This window comes from Zootoca vivipara, chromosome 12 (assembly GCF_965207765.1).
Source record: "Zootoca vivipara chromosome 12, rZooViv2.hap1.1, whole genome shotgun sequence".
In the NCBI taxonomy this organism is placed as follows: domain Eukaryota; kingdom Metazoa; phylum Chordata; class Lepidosauria; order Squamata; family Lacertidae; genus Zootoca; species Zootoca vivipara.
In genome coordinates this window covers 39,229,226-39,248,070 of record NC_142595.1, presented here as the reverse complement: position 1 = coordinate 39,248,070, position 18,845 = coordinate 39,229,226, and the positions used below count along the sequence as shown (strand labels likewise).

Below are 18,845 nucleotides of genomic sequence, written 5' to 3'. Positions count from 1 at the left end.
GGCACAAAAAACATAAAAAGCAAAAGCAAACAAGCAACAACAAAAAACAAAACAAAAAACAAAAATAATCATAATCTGTCACAGTGGCCGGAGTGGGCTACTTCAGAGTAACGACTCTACACCGCTCTGCATTTTATCTTTTATTGGTGCTGCGTATTTACAGTGCTGAAGGCAATGCTATTTACAAGAACACATCTTCTCAGCTTGAATCAGAACCTCCGAATGGCGTTTGGCGCGTTTTTCTCCAACATAACAACTTTGGGAGACCCATCCTCTTTCCTCTCCTCTTTCTGCGTAATTCCGGAGTTGGGGGATGGGTCTGCCCCCCTTGCTTGCCCCTTCCTGTCCCACCTGGGACCCTGGCTCCGCTACCTTGTCTGAGCCTCGGACACGACTTCCTGCTTCCCCACTGGAATCGGAACTCTCCCTGCTTTCCCCTGCGCTCGGGGATGGGCTTGAACTCAGGAGGGGAGGGACTTCGCGATATCCTCTGTCCCTCACATAATCTATGTCTTAGATCCTCATCAATTCATTTGGACTCCCCCGATTCTCCCCTCATTGGTTTCTTGTTTCAATTCTTTACAAAACAGTTTTCACAACATATCAATTAATTTATAATCTATTAGAATTTCCTTTCTAATTATCCTCTTTAGATTTTAATAACTAATAACTCAATTTTAATATACATACAATTCTAATTAATAATTCCCCAACTTAAATTTTTGTCAGAGATGAAATTCCCCTTAAAAAGAAGAAGAATAAAAATTCATTCTCCCCCCCCCTTCCCCTGGACCCAGATTACCCAGAAGTTTCAACAAATTCCATAATTCATGCCAGTGTCGGACTTTCCCATGCAATCCAGCCTATAAACACAATATTATGACTTTTATCCCACCCCTACCCTTTCCGCAAGCTTCCATTCATATTTTTTGAAACCCACTTGTTTCCCCCCGCCTCTTATTTCTTCCCCACACCCTTCTTCCATTCTTTTTTCCCAGTGATTTCCCTGCCCACCCTCTCTCACTGGGTGTGCAGAAAAGCCCTCTGGTTTCCCATTGAGGAGTTCTTTTTTCAAGTCCTGGATTTGCCCCACATCTCTCACTTGTGGAGCATTTTGCCCTCCCTCTTTCTCCTCTTCTTTGTATTTTTGAGATTTTTCAAAATCGTCCTTGTTGTCTTGCGCTTGTAATTCTTCCTCTAGATCCTCGAAGCTGGACTCATTTCTTTCCTCCTCATTGTTTTTATTGCCGTTTAAGTCCTCTAGTCTTTTATTTGTTTGTCCCAATTGCGTATTGTTCTTGTCCAACCTATCCTTAATATTCACGAGTACCGAATAAATCTGTTGGTAATAACAGTCTTGTGTTGGTGTTGAGACTGCCATTGTCCTTGCCTCTCAGACTCCGTGGGAAAGCCAAAGATAGGAAGACCGGATGTGGCAGGAGTCAAATTCCATAATGCAAGCCATTTTAAGTCCAGTTCTGGCTAAATCGTTGATTCATGTAAATAACATAGTCCAATCATAATTTCTGCAAAAATTATATATCCATTCGCTGATCGCTCCAGGATCCGAGATCCAGTCTCCTGGAGGGTTTTTGAAGTCCAATTTCTGACAAATTAAATATTTCCTCTCAGTTCTCCTGTTAGGGATCAGGTTACTGCGTCGTTACAAACCAAAGCAGGAGACCGACTTCCGAATTTTAAAGTCTCCCACCACGTCCAATTAATCAGTAATATCAATCAGAATTTTCACTCACGTGGAGATCTTGTCCAAATCGTGCAATTTTTCGGAAGGAATCCACCGCTAACTGGGTGAAGGCTCAGGGCTTCGCTTGCAGGAGGTGATGACAGTGCCCAAAATGGCTCCCGCGTCTTCCACCCCGCTAAACTCTCGGGGGCTCTGCCGAGCTCCCCGGGCAGCGGAGGAGTCGCGTTATGGAGCGGCGCTGGGCGGAACAGCCCCTGGGAAGCTCAACCCAGGGTCTAGCAGGGATCCGCGTGCCCCCGCGGAATTCCCCCCCTCCGCAGCAGCCAGAAGCCGCGGAGCTCGCAGCTTCTGCGCCCTCTTTCCAGCGCGGTGAACCTTGAAGCTCTGGTCTATTCCTTTTGAACTGGTTATACCCCTCAATTCCTACAGTCCAGTCATAAGTCTCATTCCCACCTGGTTTCAGTAATGCCTACCAGGTCACATTTGCCATCCTGTATAAAAAGCTCCAGTTCATCTTGTTTGTTTCCCATGCTTTGTGTATTATGCAGAGACAACTGAAACCATGAGTTGTTCCCTGTAGCTGCTTCCTTCCTGCAGTTTCTTGCCCTTTAGCAGGTTTCTGGAGCATCACCTCAGTTTTCTGTGACTAAACTAATATCTTTAGTCAGGAAATACTTCAGCTGAGATTCCTGCATTGCAGGGGATTGGACTAGATTACCCTTGGGGTCCCTTCCAACTCTAAGATTCTATGATTCTAACCAGATTCACCAGCCCAACGCTGCAGATTTTGCATACAAAGGGATTGCAACAGGTAACCGGCCCAGTTATCCCGGTAATTAATATCCAGATTCTGCACCCACAATTTTCTGCAGACAAGTCTCAGATCGGAATGCAGGACCTTCACATTCTCCCTGAAATGTGTAATCTCACTGTATACAAGTGACAATAAAGTATTTCAAATAATGTGAGGAGGGGAGAGAGGAGTATCATTAGCATCCTCTAGGGCAGGAGGGAATTTTGTAGGCCATCTGGCCTGAGGCAGAAAATCTAGCCATACAGCATGTTCAGCAAGTGGCTGTCAAGACTCTGCCTGAAGACCTCAAGCGAGGGAGCTCCCCACCCCAGGAATTGGCTTCATGAAACCATATGAGAAATTTCCAGACAAAACTTTTCCAGCAGTTTCATGCAAATGTTAAGTTGCACCAGAGAAAAGATGGATCTTTGCAGAAACCCACAAACCCAAAGGTCATATATGGATTCATCCATGTCAGTTCTTTCTACACCTTGCTGCCTGCAGGTAAAGGTAAAAGGTAAAGGACCCCTGGATGGTTAAGTCCAGTCAAAGGTGACTATGGGATTGTGGCATTCATCTCGTTTCAGGCCAAGGGAGCCAGTGTTTGTCCGTTTGGTCATGTGGCCAGCATGACTATAATAATAATAATAATAATAATAATAATAATAATAATAATAATAATAATTTATACCCCGCCCATCTGGCTGGGTTTCCCCATCTGCTCTAGGCGGCTCACAACAGAATTAAAAGCCCAATAGAACAGCAAATATTAAAAACTTCCCTAAACAGGGTTGCCTTTAGATGTCTTCTAAACGTCAGATAGTTGTTTTATTTCCTTGAAATCTGAAGGGAGGGAGATCCACAGGGAGGGTGCCACTACCGAGAAGGCCCTCTGCCTCGTTCCCTAAACTGCTTCTGGTGCAATGGGACACCGCAACAGAAGCCAGAGTGCGTGGAAACACTGTTTACTTTCCACCGCAGCAATACCTATTTATCTACTTGCACTGGCATGCTTTTGAACTGCTAGGTTGCCAGAAGCTGGGCCAGAGCAACGGGAGCTCACTCAGATCGTCAAGCCCAAGAGACTCAGTGGTTTAGACCACAGCGCAGCCCACTTCCTACAAAGAGATCACTGCCCATAACATGCAGTTCTTCAATGCTTAATCTTGCGATGGGTCTGGCTCTGTTTACAATAAATAACATGCTATGAGCAAACTTTAGTATCTGGATTGGTAAAACTGAGGTTCAAAGAGCAGCTTCACATCCTCCTACAATGTAAGATCAAGAGGATGAGGCGACTCTGCTATGAAGACAGGTTGCAACATTTGGGACTTTTTAGTTTAGGGAAAAGGCAAGTAAGAGCTGACATGGTTGAAGTTCATAGAATTACACATGGTATGGACACAGTGGTTGGAGAAATGTTTTTCTCCCTCTCTGGTAACACAAGAACCTGGTAGCATCCAATGAAGGTGAGTGTTGGAAGATTCAGGACTGAAAAATGAAATTACTTCTTCATACAAAACAGAGTTAAACTATGGAACTTGCTCCCACAAGAGGCAGTGTTGGCTTCTAACCTGGGTGCCTTTAAAAGAGGGTTAGACAAATTAGTGGACCAGGGGGCTGTTGTTGGCTGCTAGCCTCCGTCTCCATAGTTGGAGGCAGCAATGCTTCTGAATACCAGTTGCAGGAAATCACAGGAGGGAGGAGTTGTGAGCCCTTGTGCTCAAATCCTGCTTGCTGGTTCCTAACAGGCAACTGTTCAGCCACTGCGAAAGCAGGATGCTGGAGTAGATGGGCCATAGGCCTGATTCAGCAAGCTCTTCTGTTATTTTATGTCTTTTGCAAACCTCTAAATTAACCATAATCTCTTTTCTCACTTGACTGTTGTAAGGACAAAGAAAGCAACTGCATTGTCCTCAAGGTTCAGGAAGAACCCTGAATCAAACTAACCATGTACTATATATTTCCAGGCCTGATTTGAACCTGCGTTGTCACTTCTACACATTCCAGGAACTGGCAACAAGCTCTCCCCCTCACCTTTCCTGGATCATACTTATCAATTTTTACTTTCCTTTTTGGAATTTTGAGCATTTTGAGTGAGTTCTCTGGGCCGGCGCTATCATCAGTCTGTCTGAGGCAGGTTCAACATTCTGGAAGGGGTAGGAGATTTGCATCTGCAACATTCTGGAAGGGGTGGCAGATTTGCATCTGGGTGCTGTGCCCACTCCCGGCCCCCCTGCTTGTGGCGCTGACACCTCCTACTCCCTGGGACAGTTTCTTCAGGAATGCAGGAAAGCTTTCCCTCCCCGCCCATCGTTTTCCTTCTCCATTTCATCCCCCTTGCTTTCCTTCTCTGTGTGTTTTCCTACTCCATTTCACACCCTGCTTTCCTACTTTCCCTCTCCCCACCCCGTTACAATAACCATCCTACAATACTAATCTATTTTCTCTGCTGTTCAAAGTTCACTCACTTTATTAAACGGCAATTACTGTACCACCTCCTCTCTCTGAGTGTTTTATCAAATGACCTCTCAGCGTTCCAAGGACACTTTTAGACTTTTCCATGTAGGATTCAGAGAATCATAGACTTGTAGAGTTGGAAGGGACTGAGACGGTCATCTAGTCCAACCCCTTGCAAAACAGGAAGATTTCACCCAAAGTGGGGCTCAAACCATGAGGCACAGAGGAGACTGTGGTGTCTTTTATTATATTTGGTTTATTTACACATATATACAGCCTGAGTTTTCTGTTCAAAGCATTACATTCCAAGAGGGCCCTTTGCTTCTGCCATAGGTGCAGCAGCCTTGTATCCAAAACAGAAACCAGCCGTCCTCCCTGTCTCCTTTTACAGTCTGTCAGCCCACATGGTGCTTTGCCCCCACTTCTTGCTAGTCACTGCTAACAGACCCAAAGGATCCCCCCCCCGTCCACATCAGGCAATACTAAAATCTCTCCTGTTGGCCGTTGTTCATCTGACTCACTCTGGCTCAGTGAAGATTCATTGCCTGCTTGGTGGCTTTCCTGATTGTCATCACCTGCCTCTGTTTGCTTAAGACTCGGTCATTATCAGGCCGGCCTCCATGAGGAAGCTGCCATGTGTTATTTCCAACTCTTGCTAGATCCAGGGATTTAGGGGTTGCTTAAATTCTAACCCTTTTCTGAATCCAAAGATTTAGAGGAATCTGACTACAGGGGTGCCGGTGCATGGGCGCAACCAGGGGGGCCTAGATGAAGTAAAACAATAGAAATACTTAACTGAGCAATCACGTCGATTCTGCCCCCTTACAAAAGTCCTGCCCGCCCCCTCCCCCATTCCTGCCAACGCCCACGCGCCGGTGCCTGTAATGGACACCCTTGGAGAAAGATGAGCTGCGGCAGTTCAGGGGGAAATTGAAGGCAATTCCGATTGATGGATGGTGCTGAAGGAGCGGGTGCCGCACACGTGAGCCTGCTCCGGATTCGCTTCTATACGGAGGGGGACGCCCCACACCTGGCTGCCCAGATGGGATTAACTGCAGCATAGGAGCAAACTCCCAGGGCCCCAGGGCCCTTTGCCCCCCTAAAATATTTGAGGGGGCCAGGTACACCTCCAAGGTTGACGGTCACTGCCATTCAAAGGGTGTGATCTTGTGATCGATTATGTGGGGCAAGGCTTACCTGCCCTCCCCCAATAGCTTATTCAATTTGGCAGGGCGGAGTCCGCTGGCGCTCGGGGTTCCTGCAGCAGGTGGTGCGGTAGCCGGAGGAGGCTCGCAGGAAAGTCTGCCTGCCTTCTTTCTTTCTTTCCGCGGACAATCGGGGCCTGGGGGCATTTTGGGATGCACGCCATCCAGGGACAGAAGGAGCGGTTTTTCCTCTTTTGCTTCTTTGCTTTGTCCTTGGCAGGATAGGGGTTAACTCAACGCTTTCTCGAACGCTCTGGGTTCCATCAGTACCTTAGTTCTCTAACAAGAGAACTAAGGAAGCATGTTGCATCTCAAGTGTTTTCCCACCTGTCAGCGGCTGCTTCCTAGTGCTACTCAAGCATTGATCTTCTGCTGCAGTAGTAGTTTCTGCTGTAAAAATTTGAAATAGATTTTCCATGCGTGTGTTTTCTTTTCTGTGTGTATTTTCTTGCATTCACACCACAGTGAGCAAGAAACAGATGCTGTGAGAAGGGTCATTTAAAGTGTGGGGAAAATCTGCAACCAAAACGACAATTTATGTTTACTGTACAAGTGAATTTATGTTTGCTTTTCATGTGTACAAAGGGATTAAGACTTCACAAATTCCTCTGTGAACACCTCTATGAATTCCTTTTCACCAAACTTCTGAGGGGGGAAACTTAGACCAGACCAAGGATTTTGTATTTCCTCTTTGCCTCAGATCATACTCTTTTTGCTGATGGAAATGTGTTGTTTGCTCTCTCTCTGTCCCAGGGAATCATTGTGGAACAGCTAATAAAGTGGAACTGGACTGGAAATAAATGACTGCAATGATTCTAGACAAATCCCCCTGATAGGTCACTTCAGCCCACCTTTCACCAAATAATGACCCTCCGAGCCTGGAATTGGAAATATAAAAATATAAATCTGTGTATATTTTAAAAAACCACCCAGAAGGCACAAACATACTTATTCAACAGATGCTTTTATCTCATTTACACAACAATGTACAGTGGTACCTCCGTTTACAAACTTAATTCGTTCTGGAGGTCCGTTCTTAACCCGAAACCGTTCTTAACGGTTGTGCTGGTGCATGACTTCCACTCGCATCCCAGGGCAAAGTTTGCTACCTGGAACTTCCGGGTTAGCGGAGCTCGTTACCCAAAGCGTTCGTAAGGAGGACAGTACGTAACCCAAGGTTCCACTGTATTGAGTTGCTAAATTGTTTTCCCAACCCATCCACCATTACACGAACATATACACCTTTTGCCTGCCAATTTTTGGGAAATTGGACAAGGCAATCTGATTATAAAATGGGAAATCAAATACAGTATGGGGATTTTGTGATATTGGACTAGGGACAAAGGAGGTCCGCCATGCTGGATTGTCCTGTAACATAGGAAGTTGCCTTATATTGTGCTCCCTTGCTTCTCAAACGCCTTGGTTCCCAAACACTGAAAACTGGGAAGTAAGTGTTCTGGTTTATGAATGTTTTTCGGAAGCTGAACATCCGATGCGGCTGTTGGCTATCGTTTCTGGGGCGCCTGCACCAATCAGAAGCCGTGCCTTGGTTTTCGAACATTTCAGAAGTCAAACAGACTCCCGGAACGGATTGCTACATTTTTCCATGTATAACACGCATCAGTGTATAAGACGGCCCCTATTTTGGGGGGCTCAAAGAAAATGGGGTGGGGGAGATGACCCAGAGTTGTTTAACTTTTTGGGGGGAGGATTGCCACAAATCGCCCACACAATTGCCTCAGCAACAGCAAAACTACAGCAGCCCTTGCCACAGCCACCAATCACCGTTGACTATCTCCTGCTCGCGGCGACAACCAATCCCCTGTCCCACCTCTGCATTATCTGTGTATAAGACAACCCCCCATTTTTTATATTATTTTACCTGGAAAAAAGTTTTATACACGAAAAAGTACGGTGATTTTGAGAACCAAGGTACTACTGGATTTGGCGCTTTTGTTGTTGCTATTTATTTTCCATTTTTGTTTTTGAGACTTTTTCGGATAATTTGTTTTTGTGACTGTGTGGAACCCAGTCCAGCTACTGATTGAGTGGTTGTGTGACTGCGGAAATGGATAAAAGCCCCTCCTCCAAATTATAACTATCATCACTGCAGGTAAGAAAAAAATGTAATTTTAATTTTTAGCATCTACAATACTGTCTTATTTATCTTATAGTACAGTACATTACATTGATTATTGCTTTCATTTTATGGATCAATGGTCTCATTGGATAATAAAAATCAAATTGCTGTTTTAGGGGTTGTTTTTAAAAATCTAGAATGGATTAATCCGTTTTGCATTAATACCGTTTTGCGTGATTCTTGGAGTCAAATGTGACGGCCTCCTCCAGGTTCTTCCCACTGTGGCTGCCTGCATTTTCTTCCCCAGAGTATATTTCCTTGTTTTTCTTGCTTGCACCAAAACGAGGTCTGAGAGAAGATATTGCATGGCTTCAAGGTAGTTCCCTGACATGCCGAGATGGAATTCCTGTGCCCCAGGATGGGGTTGCGCCTTGGCTGCCTCTTTATCCTTCCAGGTCTTCAACAAGGAACCTGTTTCTCATCTTCAGGGCTTTGTACAGCTTATCCTTGCAAGCTTGGTTCCAGCTGGGCAGCAACCTGTAGAGCTCCCGCATTTTTTCCTGGTTGGTGCTTTTGGCGGAGATCTTTTGGTACTGCTCATCATCCACGACATCGCCATGCAGCACATCCAGGATCCCCTCCACGGTGGCCGTCCTCTGGATCAGGGCCACCCGGTGCCGCTCAACAAAATGCTGCTCCGGTGGGGCTGGAGGCTGTGTCTCTGCCAAAGAAAAAAACAGAATCAAGGGATCCATCCACACACCAGACATTTACACTTGGCTTAAGACTGAGTGTTGTTTTGCTAGCCAATACTCCCAGTTTGAAAGTGAGATATTGGGGTCTAAGGTAAAAATATTATCAAAAATGCGTAACCTGTTGTTTGAGTGGTAAACAAAGGATGAAACAGTTAAATTATCAATGATTAGCTGGGCTAGAGATGTGGGATCCAACATCGATTTTGCGTTACGGGAGCAGTTGTGGAAAGTGGGTTTGAGGTTCACTGCATGTTATTCATTAAAGTCAAACTATGTAAAGATGAGCCACAGGTGGTATCTAACACCAGACAGATGAGCAAAGATGTTTAAATCAGAAACAGGCAAATGTTGGAAGTGCAAAGAGGTTGGTGGATCATTCTGCCACATGTGGTGGTCCTGCAATGTAATTAAAGATTATAGGGAAATAATATATAATGAACTTTTAAAAAATAGTTAAAAGAACATTTCCCCCAAACCCAGAAACTTTCCTCCTGGGTATAATAACATCAGAAGTTTCCCAAAATCAGAAGAATTTGGTCATGTATGTGACTTTGGCTTCACGGACTCTATTAGCGCAAAAAAGGAAAACAGATGTAGAACCAATGAAAGAAGTGTGGCACCTTAAAATGGTGGAATACATGGAATTAGGAAATCTGACGTAGAATACAAAACCAAGATGATAAAAGATTTCAGGAGGATTGGACAATATTCGTAGAATATTTTGAAAATTATAATAAACAGACTATTAACTTAGCAGGAAGATGGTAACTTCCGCAGAGTAAGTTAAGGCTTTAAGAATAAGGCTTTAGGAAAGTATAAGCGAAAGGACTGGAAAACCAATAAAATGCGGGAGGCAGGGGAATAGAAAAGGTAGCTGAGGCCCTTTCACTCCAGCACCTGGCAGGCTGGGGCCGATGCAGCTCACCCTGGTCCTCCTGGGCAGGAGGGCTCCCCCTCCAGCTGAGCCAGCCCAATGCCTCTGCTTCTCTGAGCTGGGGAAGGGAAGAAACCTCCTGTCCCCCAGGTGAACTGCGTACCACCCAGTAGGGCAGTTTCCCAGAGCACCCACCTCGCTGCCTGCACATGCAAGCCAGTGGGCTGGGGGCTCCATTAACTGCTTGGCTGACAGGAGCAGTAACCACACGCTCCTCAGCCCAGCAGTTTAAAGATGTGGAGGGATGCAGTTTGTTTCTCCCTCTGTGCCATATGAGGGGAGACCACGATGAGTTTCACTTAGCAGTATATCATTAGTGAAACAGGCACCACTCCTGAGTGCCTCTGCTAGCAGCACTAATGACTCCCTCCAGTGAGTGCTGCTAGCAGGGGGACTCAGGTGTGCAGCACTTTCACCAGCGATACACCACTGAGTGAAACTGACATCACGGTCCACCCCTCATACTGGGTCCTGGGTGATATATCAATATATAGCCCAGGCCCAGCAGGGAGAAAAGCCCAACTGCACTATCATGATCATTTGCACTGGATTCCGTTAGCACACAGGGTTAGCTGAATCCAGGCCATAGTGGTTTCTACAAAACTTGGCTGGTATGAAAGACACCAAAGGAGACTCTAAAGCGGGGGACGGGGGACAGGGGCGTAGCCAGGATCAAAACTAGGGGGGGCAAGCCATGGTCGTTCAGGGGCGGGGCCAAGGCACAGAAGGGGAGGGGCCACAAAGTGGGCGGGGCTAAAGGGCCAACGGGCCTGATGACATCGTGGCGGTGGCAGCAGCGGCCACCTTGTGCTTCTGGGGCTGGTAGCGTTGGCGGCTACCCTGCTTGGCTGGAGAGGACGGGAGGGTCGGGCAGGCGAGAGGGGGTGACAGGGCGAGCGAGGTTCAAGCCCCACCTTAGGAAAAAATCCTGCATTGCAGGGGGTTGGACTAGATGACCCTTGTGGTCCCTTCCGACTACAATTCTATGATTCTATTGATATATTACCATAGCATATGCATCATTCTGCTTTCTTGAATTGTCCTACTCCTAGGCATAGCATCCAACTCCTAGAGGCCTAGGTGCCCCCCCCCCAATTACTGGTAAATACCGTATTTGAAAGAGTCATCCCCCCATGTTGATGGGCTTTCTATGTGGGGCTTATCTGCCCCCCCCCGTATTTTATTAAGGATGGAAGAGGGAGGGAAGGAAGGAAGAAATAGAGAGAGAGATAACTCATATTTGTGGGTGTCTCTGGATGACGCTGTGATGCTGGAACTCTGCAGCAAGAGGACAGGAGGGTCGGGCAGGCGAGAGGGGGTGGAAGGGCGGGCGAGGGCGGGGCAAGGCATGGCCTCAGCCACGACGGCTCCGAGGCGTTGCTGCATATCAGCATAATATTTCAACCATGGTTCAAGCCCCACCTTGGGGAAAAAATGCTGCATTGCAGCGGGTTGGACTAGATGACCCTTGTGGTCCCTTCCGACTACAATTCTACGATTCTATTGATATATTACCATACCATATGCATCGTTCTGCTTTCTTGAATTGTCCTACTCCTAGGCATAGCAGCCAACTCCTAGAGGCCTAGGTGCCTCTCCCCCCCCCCAATTACTGGTAAATACCGTATTTGAAAGAGTCACCCCCCCCCCCATGTTGATGGGCTTTCTATGTGGGGCTTATCTGCCCCCCCCGTATTTTATTAAGGATGGAAGAGGGAGGGAAGGAAGGAAGAAATAGAGAGAGAGATAACTCATATTTGTGGGTGTCTCTGGATGACGCTGTGATGCTGGAACTCTGCAGCAAGAGGACGGGAGGGTCGGGCAGGCGAGAGGGGGTGGCAGGGCGGGCGAGGGTGAGGCAAGGCATGGCCGCAGCCACGATGGCTCCGAGGCGTTGCTGCATATCAGCATAATATTTCAACCATGGTTCAAGCCCCACCTTAGGAAAAAAATGCTGCATTGCAGCGGGTTGGACTAGATGACCCTTGTGGTCCCTTCCGACTACAATTCTATGATTCTATTGATATATTACCATACCATATGCATCGTTCTGCTTTCTTGAATTGTCCTACTCCTAGGCATAGCAGCCAACTCCTAGAGGCCTAGGTGCCTCTCCCCCCCCCCCCAATTACTGGTAAATACCGTATTTGAAAGAGTCACCCCCCCATGTTGATGGGCTTTCTATGTGGGGCTTATCTGCCCCCCCGTATTTTATTAAGGATGGAAGAGGGAGGGAAGGAAGGAAGAAATAGAGAGAGGGATAACTCATATTTGTGGGTGCCTCTGGGTGACGCTGTGATGCTGGAACTCTGCATGTACAGGAGCCTTGTAAGCAGCTTTCTCTCTGCTTGATTTACAGCAGGCACGTCCATCAGGTAGATTGTGATCTACCAGTAGATCACTGGATGTCTGTGGTAGATCACTGGTAGGTCACTGGCACCCCTAAAAAAAGCTCACCCAAAATTTTCCTCCTCCCTCAAAAAAGTTGAACTATGACCTGAAGCCCTAAACAAAAATGGTCCTCCCTCCCTCAACAAGTTTGACCTAAACCCCAAAAAACAGGGCTTCCCTTCCTTTAAAAAAACCTCAACAGCTTTGACCTGAACCCCCCAAAAGGGGGTAGATCACCCCCAGTTTTAAACTCTGAGTAGATCAGAGTCTCTTGGGAGGTGGCCACCCCTGATTTACAGTATACAGATGCAGGAGGAGGGGCAGACTGGAACACCAATGCTTTTTATAAACATCACTGTGTCTGTCAAAGCTACAGCCCCCCCTTTCTTATTCACTTCTTTTTAGCCTTGCAGAGCCACCTTAGTCAAATTGAATCCTCTGAGTCTGCACCCTCATTAAATCGCCAATAGAACTCTTAATGCTCCTGAATGCTCATTAACAACTCCCACTTAAGAACAATAGGGTGAAATGGTCAGCTATCGAATCTTGCCTGGGGATATATGCTCCATTGTCTTAACTGCTTAACTACTGGTAGCCACTTTGCTTTATTTATTTGATGTGTTTTTGTTACTGCTGTGTTCCCCCCCCCCCAGCAAGCGGAGACTTAGCTGCTCTTGCTAAAGCAAAGCCCTTTCCACTTCAGTTTTTGGAGGGGAAAAGTGCTGGTTATGGTCTGTAAAATACATTAATTTTTTTGCTTCTAGGGGGGGGGCAGCTGCCCCCTCCTGCCCCCCTGCCTACGCCCATGGGGGGGATCTGTATTGGAAGGTGATTCCATAACATTACAAAAGTGACTTTTCCTTGTTGCACCATGTATGCAGCACTGTATCACCAGCCACTCTGTGCTCCCAATGGGAGGAAGGTGAGAAGGTGGGGCAGATACCAAGAGCTGACCAATGACGTTACAAGGTAAGAGGAAATAATTAAAACCTGCTGACCTTGTGCTGCTTGTAGAAGAGAAGTCATCTCAGGGGACTTTAAGTCTTCTGAAAGAGAACAGGAAAGAGGCAGTAAAAGAGGGAATGTGACTGGAATGTCCTTTGTCACCCTGCCATCCAAATTATGGTCCAACCTTCTGATCTTCCTCCATTCCAACTCACTTTGTGTCACATGGGCCTCCCAGATGAGTTCATTTCTGCACTTCTCCATCACGCTGAAGTTAAAAATGTCTTGCATTTGCTCAGCAGACAGTTCCACGTACTGCTGCAGCTTGTCAGCATCCAGACATTGAAACTCCACTTCCTGTGGGGAAGCATGAAACCTCCTTATGTGCAAACAGGGCTTAGCCCAGTCGGCCATTCCAAAGGAGTCAAATTAAAGGGTGACGAGGGATCCTGGTGGAGTCTCCCCCCCCCCTTCTCATACTTCACAGCCATGGCCCTGCCCTAGCAAAACCTTTCATCATCTTTTTGTCTCACCTCACCTTGGGGCAGACTCTGACATCATTTGTCTCCACAAAGAAGCGAGAGCCAATCGTCAGAGGTTTCAGGGTCCCGGGGGGCTTCTCTATTCTCTGTGAAGGACACTGTACTTCATGATCATGAACCGCCTGGGAAAAGCAAAGGTCACTTTTGAGATATGCAAGAAAGATAACCAACTTCTGGATGATTGGATCCCTACCACTTTCTTGGCTTTGTGGCAGATTATAAGGCGGGGATGGGGAACCTGCAACCTTCCAGGTGTCATTGGATTCTTATCAGAAACAGCCATTAGAGGTCAGGAATGATGGGTATTTTGTCATTCCACAGAATTTGAAGGGACACAGGATCTCCATCAGTAATATAAAGAAAACTAAACCACTTTGGTAGTAAAGGCCAGGACGTCTGGAATACCAATCAGAGTTGGAGAATCCCAGTTACCTTTCTCACAGAAGCGTCATTGGGTAGGAGGTACAGGTGGAATGTTGGTGGCTGGAATTGAACCATTTGATAGAGCAGTGCCACAGTGTGGATGTTTGGCTTAATCCATGACCGTAAGGTTTTAAAAATGGCTCCACGGGGAGAGAAGTTTGGCTTTTCCAACACAACACGATACGGCCCCACTCTGTCTGGCTTCTCTAGACTCATCCCCCCTTCCACAAAATGTGCAATGTAGGCTTGGGAACCATCTTCACCTGGAAAGAAGCACAAAGGAAAACAAGCAGACATGTTTCTAGTGGGAAACTATGGACCCGTCCACCAGGAGCTGGAGTCAAGAGCAGGTCAGAAGTAAAACAACCAGTGTCACCGACGTCAATCAACCCTTTATTCAAAGAAAGAAGGCCAGCCCAGGAAGCCAAGCCTACTGAGCACTACTTTACAACTCATTCCGGTACATCTAGCCTCTATGAGGCTGTTCTCTAAGGCCCTTCCTCCCCCCCAGGTCCTTCCCAAAAAATCTGAGATGACTTCACCATGTCTGTATTTGCTTTGCCCTCTTCATACCACTTCTGATTCTGGGAGATGAATGGAGAAGAAAGCTGGCTGCAGAAGGAGGGGGAGACTCCCTTGCTTCTCAGCGCCCTACCTCACATCTGTCTCCTGGCCCACCTTCTCTCCAGCCTCCACTTCTGCCTCCAATTCTGCACTGCTCTCGGTCACAGCCTCTTCCTGATCACTAATCCCTGTTCCCTGTTCAACCTCCAACACCACCTCCTCCCAGGCTTCTCCCTCTGATCCCTCATCATTGTCCCACCAGCAATCTCCTGGCTCTGAGCCTTCTTACCCAGGGGGATTCCCCAACTGGTGCCTCCCACCACTCCTCTGCAGCCAGCCTGTGCATGACCTCCCCTGAGTTTGGATGACAAAGCTCATCCCTGCACCCTTCTTGTTACATGTAATATTTATTTTGTTACAAACTTTTGTGCCTACCATACCTGCAAGACACAAGAAGTGAGGGAAGTGAACAGCTGCCACGGCCTCTGCTGGATCTGCTTCAATGTTGATCAAAGGCCCAGCGACAACCCAATTCTGTGTGTTCTGTTTGGCCAGGTGCTTAGACCATGAATCAAAGTGGTAGGTGATGGTCACAGCTCCTCTGACCTCAAATATGACATCAGTATACAAGCAAAGGAAGGATCCAGCCTTCGTGAAGCACAGTCTGAATGGCACAAAGGGGAAAATGGAAAGATAAGTGGATTGAACACCAGCTGGACACCCTCTGCATCTTCCTGATGGGAAGCAATCCCCACCCCAACTACTTGGACTCATTAATTGTCAGAGGGTCGTCGTGTCTACTCTGGAGTAACTCCGCTTGAGTCCAGTTTGTCTTTAAAGACTTTTATTGTGCAAAGTATTTACAGTGTAGAGACAGCTTAAAACATGACCTCTCATCCCGAATCAGAATCCGGCAGTGGCGTACATCTGTTCCTACGCCAGCAAAGTAGTCTGGGCACCCCAAAACTCCGCCCCCTTGACCCCTTGACGTTGCGGTGCTCTCCTTACTTCTGGTGCCGGAAAGAGTGATGCCCTCTCAGCTTCCTCCCTTAGCAGAAGGTTCCCTGGCTCCGCAGCATCTCTAAGCATCTGCCTGCCTCTCTCCGCCCCCCGCCCCCACGAGCTTTGCCATTGTTCCACCCTCTGATTTCTCTCCTCCTTCGAGTCTCCCACTCCCCCTCTGGCTCCTTCAGAACCACTGCTGCTTTCTGTACTCAACAAGGTAGACGTCAGGATGATGGGGGCTGGCTCCCTGTCACCCTTACAATAATATTTGACCGTAAAATCTGAAAGAAACAGTACAAGAGGTTAGAGCATAGTGCTGATCAGTGCTATTCTTCTAGAAAAAGAAGTGCCGGAACTCACCATGAACACTTCCCTAGTTCTCTTATGATGGAAATGGCGCCCACCTGAGAGGTGCTGGAACTCAGTTCTGGTGAGATCCAGCTGAAAAAAAAGCCCTAGAGCTGATAATGGCAGGGTTGCAAGTTTGATCCCTGTATGCGACAGCTGCATATTCTGTCATTGCAGAGGGTTGGACTAGATGACCCTCAGGATCCCTTCCAACAATTCTGATTCTATGAAGATTAGGAAGAGACCTAAGCACACTTAAACCCCTATGGAAAGCAGTGTGTAAAAGAGTGAAATGGAGATGTGGAATATTAACCCCAAGGTCACAACTGGAATGTGGGATGGATGGTTGGCACCCCAGCAAATGTCAAGACAGTGTAGCAAATCTGGGGGGAAAGATCAAAAGACAGTGATTTGGAAGAGGGGCAATAAAGCCCGGGGGGGGGAGCAGACATCAACCTTCCTTCAAGCAGCTCCTTGGGTGGCTTTGGGCAAGCCACTTGCTTTTACCCTAACCTACATCACATGGTTGTTGTAAAGATAAAATGAGGATGGGAAAACCACGAGCTCTTTGTGTGAGATATTTAAAATGCAGTCAAACCAACAATTCGTGTTTTGCTAGATAGGCGCATAAAAGGGTTTTTCCTGTGAACTTGCTAGCAAGAGCTCTGTGAGAACACCCCCCTTGTGTCCAGACAGGAAGTGGGCGTGACTACTGCCTGGGCACACCTTCTTTCTGCTCTTCTTCCACCATGCCTGCAATGTTGCAAGATCAGGTAAGTCTGAGCTCCAGCGTCAGGCTCCCTTTCTAAGCTAGACTAAAGCATGTCTTCGTACCTGGAGTACCATTTTAAGCCTGCTAGAATAAAGCTGCTTATAAAGCATGCTTTATAAAGCGTGCTCTGCTCCATGGGGTCACAAAGAGTCAGACACGACTAAACGACTAAACAACAACAACACAAAGCATAAAGCATTATGAGTGAGTAAATGTTATTTTTATCTTTCACAAGACTATTTTGTGTATAATAGTTATTTTAAGGGGGAGAAAGGGGGAAATATCAGCCTGCCTTAAAGCATCCTGGGTGATTTAAACTAAAAGGCTAAAACTAGCCTATATAAGGCTTGTCTTTTAAGCTGCAAAGGGATGGAACTTACAAACGTGAGGAAAGAAGGATAATATCTAATAAATATATCTTCTCCTAGCACCTAATCACATCCCAACACTTTGCAAGAAAGGTGGGATGGAAATAAATCAAATGTATGTATGCATTTATTTGTTTGTGGAGTAGAAAAACCATTTCTCCAAAAATCCAAACTTACACACTTCACTTTCCTCACACTCTGTTTTGGCTTAGACATCATTTAGCGATGCTAACCCCATTTCTCAAAGGACGGGGGATATAAACAATTGGATATAAGCAACAGCAATGTTGAAATGTAGTATTTTCACAGCTCTGTTCCTGGAAACCCAAGAATGCAATGTGCAGATGGGTGTCTGATTGTCAGGATGCTGTCAGCAACTCCCGGCTGTTGCCCAGGAAAGTATAAAAACGAGGGAAGATATCTTACTATGCCTTTTTTTATTCAGTATTTACAGAGAGAGGCTATACAACCCAGCCTCTTGAATAATGGCATCGTCCCAAGTGAATCTCCACCCCCCCATCTCTCCCACTTCCTCATTCATCACTTCTATGGGTGCTGCTACGTGCCCTCTGTCTTTGAGCTCTTTGCTCTCCTACTTTTAAGGCTCGCCGGGTTCTGGAGGATGCAGCATCTGGAATGCTTTCTAATGACGTCAACCAGGTATTGCTCTGGCTCTCCCATATTATCCCAACTTTCCCCCTCATCTGCCTCTGAGCTGCAACCTCCCTCAAACCCTTGTTGTAAATCTATACTATCTTCTTCCTCCTCCTCCCTGGAAGGTTCAGGGGGGGGCAGTCTCCACCATTCCTCCTCTGCCCAGTCCCTGACACAGATGTAGTTCGGGAACATTTTAGAGAGCACCACCACGTGATGATTGCGAGATCATCATATACCAGGTGTGTTCTGAGGAACACTTCTCTGAAACCTAAAAAGAAAATCAATGTAGATAACGTTCCCTTAAAGGAGAAAGCTTTGCAAGATCTGAGAGAGACATTGCTCACCTGTATTTTTCACGACTCGTTTCTGAATCCAAAAACACCTCTGGTCTGAATGTTTCTGGAAGATCCTGTTACAAAATAATTTATCATTAATATGGGCACCAAACCCCTTTTCCACCTGAAAGCAGGGCATTCTTGTCTGTTTCTAACATCCATATGACCACACCAAGGAGCACTGCTTGAGGTCAAACCCATAAATACAGACAACTAATGGCTCTAACTACTTTGTTCTGCATTCATTTTGGCCATAGTAGTTCTCACTCAGGTCTTACAGTTTCTTATGACAGGTTTTTACTTTCACCTCAGCAGTATTCTCTCTGTTTCTTACAGAGAGCCCCTGTATAGGTTTCTACCTCGGGTTGCGTCCGCTGCGGGTTGCGCTTTTCTGTGTTATGAATGCAGTGGACCCGGAAGTGTTTACTTCTGGGTTTCGCCGCGTGCGCATGCGCAGAAGCAAAAGCGCCGCTCGGGTTGCAGACTTTTCGGGTTGTGAACCGGAACTGATCGGGTCCGCAATCCAGGGTACCACTGTGTTAACATTTAGGGATCTTCCTCCT

At 46.7% G+C, this 18,845-nt stretch overlaps 1 protein-coding gene across 1 annotated transcript in view; it reads right to left on the bottom strand.

The window, feature by feature from the left end:
- Positions 1-8,277: 8,277 nt before the first annotated feature.
- The window catches only part of LOC118095529 (caspase recruitment domain-containing protein 8-like), a 44,429-nt gene continuing 33,861 nt past the window's right edge, over positions 8,278-18,845 (bottom strand). Inside the window, exons 11-17 of the mRNA XM_088654733.1 lie at positions 18,292-18,356; positions 15,238-15,461; positions 14,243-14,496; positions 13,807-13,932; positions 13,484-13,625; positions 13,322-13,369; positions 8,278-8,964 (exon numbers count right to left, since the gene is read on the bottom strand). Of these exons, the coding sequence (XP_088510859.1) occupies positions 8,687-8,964; positions 13,322-13,369; positions 13,484-13,625; positions 13,807-13,932; positions 14,243-14,496; positions 15,238-15,461; positions 18,292-18,356 (1,137 nt within the window). The 3' untranslated portion in view covers positions 8,278-8,686. The remainder of the gene's footprint in view (positions 8,965-13,321; positions 13,370-13,483; positions 13,626-13,806; positions 13,933-14,242; positions 14,497-15,237; positions 15,462-18,291; positions 18,357-18,845) is intronic.